The 12038-nt window shown below is 35.5% G+C and overlaps 1 protein-coding gene across 1 annotated transcript; it reads right to left on the bottom strand.

Moving 5' to 3' along the window:
* Nucleotides 1–2674: 2674 nt before the first annotated feature.
* On the bottom strand, nucleotides 2675–6262 carry LOC110457183. The gene is made up of 4 exons (XM_021508335.1): nucleotides 5812–6262; nucleotides 4134–4375; nucleotides 3374–3517; nucleotides 2675–2925 (listed from the first exon to the last, which is right to left on the bottom strand). The coding sequence occupies exons 2-4, from the start codon at nucleotides 4348–4350 to the stop codon at nucleotides 2675–2677; spliced, it is 612 nt and encodes a 203-aa protein (XP_021364010.1). The 5' UTR covers nucleotides 4351–4375; nucleotides 5812–6262.
* Nucleotides 6263–12038: the final 5776 nt, after the last annotated feature.

Genomic DNA, 12038 nt, shown 5'->3' with positions numbered 1-12038 from the left:
AAAAAAAAAAAAAAAAAAAAAGTATTAATACACGTACTTTGTTTCGCGGCGTTATGTGTGCGATAAAAAGTTCCAGTGCGCAATGTATACCCAGGTATCAACTGTACCACGGGAAAATCCATGCTATACACGTATAGTGGTGTACGAGCCCGTTGTCTTTAACCAGTGCTATCAATTCGTGATTAAGTTAAACTTATAAAGTTATATATCTCTCTCCCTTAACAGATAGCATTTTCCTTTAAAAAAACATCGTGGCCAAATCTGAAACGCGATTGATAGGTACATGTTTAAAGGGAGACAACTCTGCAAATCGTACTACAATGTACATTGTATTTCTATGATCATTGATTCTACAATCGTGACAGCAAAATCTGTGATACATATAGCAAGTATACAAGTGTATCATATAGTTCCATGTAAATTACTACAACCGGGAAAATGAGAAATAAGACAATATTTTGAGATAGTACAATAGATATGTATCAATCGGCCTTCTTAACGAGTCCAATTTGGATGACTGAATTAAATTTCGAATTTTCCCTGGTGTTATTAGGTTTTTTAGTTGGTCGAAAATGTATCAACTTACATTGGATAAATAGAACTGTTTGAATCGATTAACGTCAAAAGTTCAATCTTGACACTGTGACTAAATGTCACATTTTATGTATCACAGTATTAAATATATCAGTTTTATAAAGTTGATAAATCCAATATATCACTTAGAAACATGTAACGAATGAGCTGAATCTAATTTATTTGATGCCGTATTGTGACAATTTACAAAGGAATTCTATTGTTGAACTACATCTTATATGTTCATATTTTTAAAAGCACATTTACTAGTACAGTACCTATTACAGTACTGATTGACAGCTTTACAAAGGTGTGTAAACAATTAACGGTGGAAAACAACAAGGTAATTAGTCTAACATATCAAGAGGCGAACATTTGATTGTAAGCCTACTTTTCGTTATACCAGTACCACACACTCAGTCAATACCTACTGCAATGTTATCGTTAGTACCATATCAAGCATGATATTTCATGAAGTTTGGACTGATTTTCAACTTTTCGATATTGGTGATAATTTAGTTTAAAAAAGTATTTAACACGGCGGGGAAACTACGTTACTAACGTAACTAAGATGACACAAACATGCCTAATAAACTGCCGTTATCATATGTTTTCAGTTGCGGAATGTTTGGTATATCCGACCAATCATTTATAAAACGTGAAAAATTTACCTCGAAGCGCTTGCTGCAGCATGCGCAGCCGCCATGTTTGTGCCATCTTAGTTACGTGTGTGACGTAGTTTCCACGCCGTGAAATGTGTAAATGAAGCTGATAACGGAATGATTTATTAATACACATGTTAATTCTTAACCCTGGACGTTCATCTTGAAAACATATCAATATATTGTTCAATATGAATTCTTACTTTAGCAGACTCTAATTGAGAAAGGGGAGTCGACACTTATCACTGTAAAGCCTTTCGAAATGGTCTATATAAAGCTTTTACTTTTCAAATTTATTTTCTTTCCTTGAAATTTATTTTGTGTAAATTCTTCCTGGTCTCTCATTGAAATAGCAATCCGTACTGTTTACAGTAAACTCTTTCTGGTCATATCAGGCATCTACACAGTTCAATGTAGATTATCGCAAGACACAAAACAATCTATACAGTTCAATGTAAATTGTCACAAGACATATAACCGTCTACATAGTTCAATGTAAATTGTCAAAAGACATATAACCGTCTACATAGTTCAATATAAATTGTTTCTCACAAGACATATAACCGTCTACATAGTTCAATATGAATTGTCACAAGACATATAACCGTCTACATAGTTCAATATAAATTGTCACAAGACATATAACCGTCTACATAGTTCAATATAAATGGTCACAAGACATATAACCGTCTACATAGTTCAATGTAAATAGTCACAAGACATATAACCGTCTACATAGTTCAATATAAATTGTCACAAGACATATCACCGTCTACATAGTTCAATGTAAATTGTCACAAGACATATAACCGTCTACATAGATCAATATAAATTGTCACAAGACATATAACCGTCTACATAGTTCAATATAAATTGTCACAAGACAAATCACCGTTTACATAGTTCAATATAAATTGTCACAAGACATATCACCGTTTACACAGTTCAATGTAAATTGTCACAAGACATATTACAATATACACAGTTCAATGTAAATTATCACAAGACATAAAACAATCTACACAGTTCAATGTAAATTATCACAAGACATATGACAATATACACAGTTCAATGTAATTTATCACAAGACATATAACCATCTACACAGTTCAATGTATTTTTTACTAGAAACACATGCTGATAGATAGCTGTGCTGTTCGGTAATATAACTCCAATTCAATATATTTATTTTCTGTCAGAGAAATAAAGAAATCACCATCTCTGGTTACATTAATTCTGCGAAAGACACCTCCCTTATCTTCGTTGTTCTGAAGTACAGGTATGTATCCTATATGTGACATGACATCTCCATAACACACTCGCCTGTACATATTTCTGTGCAAATATAACCCAATTGTCTTTGACTAACTTCTTGTAGGTTTTTTTTCACATCTTAAAAATAGTATTTGTTGTCAATTATTTTATTAGACCTGAACCGCCTATTTGACATCCGCCCGTCCTTCTCTTGTACTTATCCCGTCCTCCGGTTCTTCGAATTCCGTGCCTTTGTTGGCACTGTAGGCGACAATGACGAATACGGACCCTGCTAGCATGCTAAATATCACGGCTCCACCTGAAGCATACACGGAAGCGGACATGTACGGCACGTAGTTCATTGTCAGACCGGAAATCGTACCGATTCCATTCACGTTTCGGATGAAGAAGACGAGACTTGTTATCACAATGGCGCCTGGAAAATATATTTTATCAACGATTTATCGAACCTCTACAATTTGCAACTTAAGTCTTAAAAGCCATGCAGACCGTAGTCTGAATGAACAACTATAATCCATTTGTTCATTTGACGGTATATATAAACTTTACTTATTTTAAAACAATAATGAAACAAGCTATTTCAACTTATATTAATCACGTTAATCACGCTTGTTTGACCGGGTGTTTGCGCGGGAGGGGTCTTAATGGCTGATAAACCCCACGTGGCCGGGCCTGTGTGAAATGCAAGTGCACTATCCACTGCGCCACCTGACCACCCGACGTTACCTATCACACAATTTAGAAAATGAAGAATGTGGGAACACGATGCATTATATCACATAGTTAAATTGATTGCTTTCAAATTAAGTATTATCAGTTCATGCTGAAAATGTGGTCGATAATGACTTTAATATATCACTTACATGTGATGTAACTCATTACTGAGAGAAGGCCAGTCACGCATGCGTCGATCCGATTGCCACAGTGTTGGTTAATAGTTACCGCCATTGTTACTAGTGCCGCAACTAAACCAGAAGAGGTAAAAGCCTGTACCAGGTAGAACCACACTGTTAATGAATAAATTGGAACTATTACAGTGCAATTCATCGCATATGTTATTCATTTTATTGAAATTTAATTTGGTGAGACATCGAATTTTTACAAGATAATAGGACATTTGGAATTTACCAATCAGAAGGACACTTATTAGTCATCCCATTCAAACATCTAGGCTACACAGACTAAGGCACCAAATCTTTCAAAAACAGCTGCTACAATCTACATGTATGAAAGCAAATCTTACCAATTAAAATGAAAAAAGTAGAATTTTGTTCCGCAGCCAAAATGTTTTCAAGCGTGACGTCAGTTAAACATTGCGCCAACCTTTCCGCTATCATATTCCCCATTAGTTTGATACAGTAACATTTTCATCGTTGTAGAGAAATGTGGTAATGCGTTCCTGTTGAATACCATAAACATTTCACTGGCATGGTATTGTATACTGATATGTTGTACTCGTGAAGAAGATCTGTATTCTACCAATTATAAACATACTTCCATATTTTCACCTGTTACATCATGAAAAAATGCAAGTGTTTCTTTCTTATATTAAATTCCGTAAATAGTAATACGCGTTTATTTTTTGTATTAGCATATATTTCTTTAGATCGTCCCTCAACTTACTAGCGTTATATCGGCTGTCCTTGAAGACATCCATGCAGATATATTGATCATCTGTTGAACCCTCATAACATGTCTGCCACAGTCCAAAGTAGCCCTGATAGGACCCTTCAAACACATAAACCCAGAACGGCGTGACAACAGCGATGCACTGGAGTAGAACAACGACCACCACGAAACCAAGGGCGACTCTTGCGCAACACGAATGACGTTGGGTCATGGCGATTTTTTATGACGTCACACCGCTAAAACAAAATATAATTCAGGACATGTTTATTTTCTGTCGCTATAAGCTTTTACTTTTTAGTGTTATATCTCCAAATGCCGCTCAAATACACTCTCTTATATATTTGTATTTATTACATACAATGCATTCATTTTAGCCAATATTATGCTGAACATTGTAAAGTGTTATACATAGATCGACCGCATCTCGTTTTGGATTAAACTAGTATTTTTTATCTGAATCAAATCAATGAATTGAAATAAGAACGATTTCTAAATATTTTGACATCCGATGCTATGTTGACGTGACGTCATAAATTTATGCACGATATCGGGTTGTCCTCCAACCAATTTTAATTTTGAGAGAATCTTGCACATTTTACGGACATTAAACACATAATAATAATACCTGAAGGTATGTCAGAATGCTACACACGTTAATTTGACGTCGCGAATAGCACTCGCTATGGCATAGACCTAATATCACCTAAACCACGTGTCGGCAGTATAAGTCCTATACTGAATCCATTAACTGTATGTAAGCTTCATTCTAATACAGCAGTAATACGTACATTTACAAAATAATGTCATTAAAAACTGTAAATGAAAGGATATCTTCACGCGTATGAAAGAGGTTTGTGAGAATTATTTTCAAACTTTACAATAATAAACATAAAGATGATGGTTCGTGTAGTTATTGGACATTTAGACCAGCGAGTTTCCTTTGACGAACATCATCGTATCAGAGAAACTATTGACATCAGAACAGTTTATTAACATTTTTTAAATGAAAAGGACCCAGTCATTGTCGCTTTCACACATTTCTATCTTTATAATTATATTATTTAACTATGCACAGCTTGAGTTTTGGACAACATTTTATGAAATTGTACATTTGTGTAGGTCCCATTGTCCTCTCGGTCAAATTAATATACCAAAAAGGAAAATGGTGGGCTTTTAAACGTAAGGTCACAAACAAAATAATTAGGATACAACTGATCGTATTGTTCCTATAACGTACATCTAAAGCCGTTAAATATTCATACATTTTTGTACAAGGACGACAAATATTTGCCGACAAGAGTTGTAGTAATCTGTCTATAGTATTATATACATTTGACTCATCAATAAAACAGCCCGAAATAAAACTAATACTCTTAATTTGCGTAGTGATGTCAAAATGTAATGTTCTATACAATTGTGCCTGAACTTATCAAAAGTATCAGAACGTTTAAATATAAACTACATACTTAAACATTCGCCCTGGTGCTTCCATGTTTACACTTCACTGTATAGTCAAAGAAAGTGATAACATCTGAACACATCAAAGCATTAAGTGACTACACAAAACATAGAGCTACAAACCTATCTATAACATAAATATGATATGCAAAATAATAAATTCGACATAGAACTGAAGGCCACTACAGTAGGTAAATACATAGATATGGCTTACCTTACATAAAATCGGGTTTTGTTGATAAACAATGCAGCCAGACGAGGGATATTCAGTCTAAGATTGATGTTTTGTGGTCAAGAATGAATGTGAGAGCCATTATACACTATACATATCCACAAGGCTTTGCAAAGTTCCTAAAGAAGTATTCTCAAGTCAGAACCAACGTGTAAAATAAATCCGTTTTCACAATTTGTACTTGCTCAATCTTTTTCGTATATCTGCATTAATGCGAGTCAACAAAGAACCAGTCATTATACACGTCAAAGATCGGCTATACTAGTACGTACACTGTCAGTGGAGAGCCGTTTTTGATCAGAGATAATACATCACGATAACACATCATTACTCCAACACATAAAACGACGAGACAATTGAATGCAACGTTCACAGGGAGAAATGTAAACATTACTTGGCTTATAACACACACCAACTTGTGTCCGTTACGAACTCGCCTTTAATGTTCCTCACATATTGTAAATCCGAAACAGTAATCCACGTTCTTATGTACATGAAGGATATATAGCGAGATTTTTATTTAAGAATGCATATTGAAATAGCACAGACATGATACAGAACTCTGGACTACTCTTTGGAATTCAATGGTGTTTGTTAACTTACTTTATGTTCATGCTGTTACACACACGCAATGGTATGAAAATGAACTGCCATGGTTCGGGGTTTTTGTATAATTATTTTCAGAATGAATACTTATTTGCAAATTATATGAGAAAGGAAAATTGGCCTATGAAAGTAAAACCCGAATCGGGTTTCTACTGTCAAAAAGAACACATCAAAGTTGCTTTGCACCGTTGACAAATGGGTTTTTAAGACTCTTTACACCTCGTTGGGTAGAAGGTTGTTATTAGCAATATAATTATGGGTGATTATTGTGTTACCGGTATTTAAACGGAAAACAGAATCCAGTCGTCTTCTTTAGTTACGAAGAGACATGTGCTTAATTTACGTTACGTTCTCATAAGTCAAAAAAAATCAAAAAATCTTTAAAATGTAATATAAAGAAAAAAGTATTTTTTTGTATAAATGCACTTTATTGTTTTCTGTGATTAACAGTCCCTTGTTTAACAGTTGTAATATTATTTAGACAGTACGGTAAGCTGACTAGTCATGCCCCGTACAACCTACTCAAGAGTTTCGTGTAAATTAGAGGTTCAGAGTTTCGTTTAGATAACAGGTTCGGAGTCTTGTATATATAAGAGGTTCAGAGTTTCGAGTATGTAAGAGCTTCAGGGTTTCGTGTATATAAGAGGTTCAGAGTTTCGTGTATATAAGATGTTCAGAGTTTCGTGTATGTAAGAGGTTCAGAGTTTCGTGTATGTAAGAGGTTCAGAGTTTCGTGTATATAAGAGGTTTAGAGTTTCGTGTATATAAGATGTTCAGAGTTTCGTGTATATACATGTAAGGGGTTCAGAGTATCGTGCATATAAAAGGTTCAGAGTTTCGCGTAAATAAGATATTCAGAGTTTCGTTTATATAACAGGTTCAGGGTTTCGTGTATATAAGAGGGTCAGAGTTTCGTTTATATAACAGGTTCAGAGTTTCGTGTATGCTAGAGGTTCAGAGTTTCGTGTATATAAGAGGTTCAGAGTTTCGTGTATATACATGTAAGAGCTTCAGAGTTTCGTGTATATAAAAGGTTCAGAGTTTCGTGTAAATAAGAGATTCAGAGTTTCGTTTTTATACATTTGTAACAGGTTCAGGGTTTCGTGTATATAAGAGGGTCAGAGTTTCGTGTATGTTAGAGATTCAGAGTTTCGGGAATATAAAAGGTTCAAAGTTTCGTGTATATAAGAGGTTCCGAGTTTCGTGTATATAAGAGGTTCATAGATAAGTATGTCTATCAGCAGTTCAGAGGTAAGTACATTGTGTATGTCTATCAGAGGTTCAGAGCTATATATGTATACCAGAGGTTCAGAGTTTTGTTTGTTCATCAGATGTGCAGAGTTATGGATGTCTATCAGATGTTCAGAGTTATGCTTGTCTATTAGAGGCTCAGATTTATGTATGTCTACCAGAGGTTCAGAGTAATTAATGTCTCCCAGAGGTTTAGAGTTATGTTTGTCTATCAGTGGTTTACAGTTATGTTTGTCTATCAGAGGCTAAGAGTTATGTTTGGATATCAGAGGTTCAGAATTTTGTTTGTCTATCAGTGGTTTCGAGTAATATGTTCATTTACATTACAGGTTTACAGTTAAATATATATATATCAAAATCCAATGGTATGTGCATACCAGTGGTTCAGAGTTATGTGTATACCGATGGTTCAGAGTTATGTGTATACCGATGGTTCAGAGTTATGTGTATACCAGTGGTTCAGAGTTATGTGTATATCAGTGGTTCAGAGTTATGTGTATACCAGTGGGTTCAGAGTTATGTGTATATCTGTGGCTCAGAGTTATGTGTATATCAGTGGTTCAGAGTTATGTGTATACCAGTGGTTCAGAGTTATGTGTTTACCGATGGTTCAGAGTTATGTGTATACATGTACCAGTGGTTCAGAGTTATGTGTATACCAGTGGTTCAGAGTTATGTGTATATCAGTGTTCAGAGTTATGTATATATCAGTGGTTCAGAGGTATGTGTATACCGATTGTTCAGAGTTACGTTTATACCAGTGTTTCAGAGTTATGTGTTTACCGATGGTCCAGAGTTATGTGTTTACCTATGGTTCAGAGTTATGTAAATATCAGTGGTTCAGAGGTATGTGTATACCGATGGTGCAGAGTTACGTTTATTCCAGTGGTTCAGAGTTATGTGTATATCAGTGGTTCAGAGTTATGTAAATATCAGTGGTTCAGAGTTATGTGTATATCAGTGGTTCAGAGTTATGTGTATACCGATGGTTCAGAGTTACGTTTATACCAGTGGTTCAGAGTTATGTGTATACCAGTGGTTCAGAGTTACTTGTATATCAGTGGTTCAGAGTTATGTGTATACCAGTGGTTCAGAGTAATATTTATATCAGTGGTTCATAATTATGTGTATACCGATGGTTCAGAGTTAGGTTTATACCAGTGGTTCAAAGTTACTTGTATATAAGTGGTTCAGAGTTATGTGTATACCAGTGGTTCAGAGTTATGTGTATATCAGTGGTTCAGAGTTATGTGTATACCAGTGGTTCAGAGTTATGTGTATATCAGTGGTTCAGAGTTATGTGTATATCAGTGGTTCAGAGTTATGTGTATATCAGTGGTTCAGAGTTATGTGTATATCAGTGGTTCAGAGTTATGTGTATATCAGTGGTTCAGAGTTATGTGTATATCAGTGGTTCAGAGTTATGTGTATATCAGTGGTTCAGAGTTATGTGTATATCAGTGGTTCAGAGTTATGTGTATATCAGTGGTTCAGAGTTATGTGTATATCAGTGGTTCAGAGTTATGTGTATATCAGTGGTTCAGAGTTATGTGTATATCAGTGGTTCAGAGTTATGTGTATATCAGTGGTTCAGAGTTATGTGTATATCAGTGGTTCAGAGTTATGTGTATATCAGTGGTTCAGAGTTATGTGTATATCAGTGGTTCAGAGTTATGTGTATATCAGTGGTTCAGAGTTATGTGTATACCAGTGGTTCAGAGTTATGTGTATATCTGTGGTTCAGAGTTATGTGTATACCAGTGGTTCAGAGTTATGTGTATGCCAGTGGTTCAGAGTTATGTGTATATCTGTGGTTCAGAGTTATGTGTATACCAGTGGTTCAGAGTTAAGTGTATAACAGTGGTTCAGAGTTATGTGTATTCCAGTGGTTCAGAGTTATGTCTATACCAGTTGTTCAGAGTTATGTGGATATCAGTGGTTCAGAGTTATGTGTATACCAGTGGTTCAGAGTTAAGTGTATAACAGTGGTTCAGAGTTATGTGTATTCCAGTGGTTCAGAGTTATGTGTATACCAGTTGTTCAGAGTTATGTGTATATCAGTGGTTCAGAGTTATGTGTATACCAGTTGTTCAGAGTTATGTGTATATCAGTGGATCAGAGGTATGTGTATATCAGTGGTTCAGAGTTATGTGTATATCAGTGGTTCGGAGTTATGGGTATACCAGTGTTTCAGAGATATATGAATATCAGTTCGTCAGAGTTATTTGTATGTTAGAGGTTAACGTTATGTGTATATAAGTGTTCACCTCCACTTATATTGGTGTATTATTAAGTAATGGGAGACAACTCCCACCCACATATTCATAAGAACTGCTTACAACAAATCCTATCATTTTACATTCCTATTCCGATACAAAGTATCAATCGTAACATGTTCCTTTATATTCTGATATCAATGTTTCCTCAATTTCTGCGACTAGGAAAGGTTTGTATGTGAGCTTAAAAATTACTTCCAAATAAATCCATTACTTCTCAATATTATACAGTCATGTGGTTTGGTTTTGGTGTGTCCTTCGGAAATCATAGTTTGGACAAGTGAGTTTTAGGTTTATGTGGATGAACTTTTTAGAGGGCGTGGTCAGAGGGAAAAATATTTATTGAGTGAATCAAACCTTGATATCACTAATTTGATGACAAATTGTCAACTCTACCGAAAAACAACCATGATATTTATATTTCTGTTGACAGGTGTTCAGTGCAAGATATGGTGTCCCCATCCCGGCCAAAATATATTTTAAACGAATGAAACTCTGTGACGTAATTATCGTATGTGTGGTATAAGTATGGTAAAAATAAGCAAATTCGTGGAATTTATATCCCCCGCTAGCAGGATGTTTTGTATGGAAACATTATTGAGGACAGAATTAAACATGTGAGTATCGTGCTGTTGAGACATAACATATAGCTTAAAACTCGAAGAAAAAACGGCCTTATACAGAAGTTAGACTTTTTATTGAGCATGTAGAAACGGCAGCTAATGACTTGTTTCGTTATTTGAGGGGCCATAACTCCGCAAAATAAGGTGGTCATCGAACTTAGCCGAGCCCTTAAGGTATTTAACCATGTGACAAAGTTTGAAGAAAATCGGTTAACATTTGTTGGAGTTATTGCACGGAAACGAAGCACAGCAGATAATGAGTTTTTTTGTTTTTCAAGGGGCCATTACTCCGCCAAATGAGGTCCTCTGAAAGTGGGCATCGTACTTGGGCAAGCCCTCATGGCATTTAACCCTGTGATTAAGTTTAAAGAAAATCGGTTAACATTTGTTGTAGTTATTGCACGGAAACGAAGCGTGACAGACAGACAGACAGACGGACAAACCCAATTTAATATTCCCCGTTTCGGTGAAAGAGGTGGATAAAAAAATACTAACTTACATTGTACCTAGGATTATGTGTTCATTTTCTGTTAATACTTTTGAAGCTCACTAAGTTACATTATAATCATTACCATAGTTATCATAAAGTAACGAAATTGGTGTTTGGCCAGGTGTTTTTGTAATTCAATTGTGCATGTTAGAAAAAGAAAAAAAAAACTTTTTGATGGTTTTCTATTTCGGTCACTAAAATTAAAACAAACAAATCAAAACTGCATGGAGTTTTTGATGGTATTTTTCATAATCAATTCAAGCCGATGATTGTCTATAGAACTTCATAAATGTAAATATATATAACGAAGTGAATTTCCCATGGGTAACCCCCACCCACCTCCTTATAACTGATCAAAGGAGGCCCAAACGCTGTTGTTTGTGAGGAGATCATACGGATGTCTCTTAATCAATAGACCAGTGAATGTATGCCCATGTTTTAGGTATATTGTGAAGGATCGCGTACATTGCACATCAGTTATAACGATGATTAGTTTTAAGCCTATGTATATTTGAAGCAACATCGGTATCTGCTCATTCTTCTCCTAAAATAACCAGCGGGTGTGTTGTCAGTTGATTTTACATTTACAAAGCGTTTAGTAAAGCATAAATGCTGAAAAGGTATTACGAACGACGACCTCAAGATCTACAGTTTATCTTGTATGTCCAGGTAAAGAACGATTGTCCGAGAACCACTACTCGACGACATCATTGGCTATGTGACAGACAGCGCAGTCATTGTTCTTCCATTTTTCTCTAAATTCGACCGCACGGCTGTATTTTCTTCACCTCCGTTCTCCACATCATGACGTAGGTTCCCGGCGTGATACATATGAACCTGCTCGTGCTAGGATCATTACCTACATTTGAATCGACACGATCAAACAAAAGAAAGGTGGGTGTTTCGCGCTCCAACGTTGTCTCGCCTAAATTCGTCACAGAAAATGCTACCTTCTTACCTGGA

Source organism: Mizuhopecten yessoensis, unplaced genomic scaffold (genome assembly GCF_002113885.1).
Source record: "Mizuhopecten yessoensis strain PY_sf001 unplaced genomic scaffold, ASM211388v2 scaffold9035, whole genome shotgun sequence".
In the NCBI taxonomy this organism is placed as follows: Eukaryota; Metazoa; Mollusca; class Bivalvia; order Pectinida; family Pectinidae; genus Mizuhopecten; species Mizuhopecten yessoensis.
This window is presented reverse-complemented; position numbering and strand designations above follow the sequence as displayed.

Bases quoted from the DNA above. Each gene is read 5' to 3' on its own strand.
- LOC110457183 (XM_021508335.1), bottom strand. From the start codon at position 4,350: ATGACCCAACGTCATTCGTGTTGCGCAAGAGTCGCCCTTGGTTTCGTG. The intron at 3,518-4,133 runs GTAAGTTGAGGG...ATTCATTAACAG, and splicing joins GGACAGCCGATATAACGCTA to TGTGGTTCTACCTGGTACAG. The intron at 2,926-3,373 runs GTAAGTGATATA...TATATTTTCCAG, and splicing joins AGTAATGAGTTACATCACAT to GCGCCATTGTGATAACAAGT.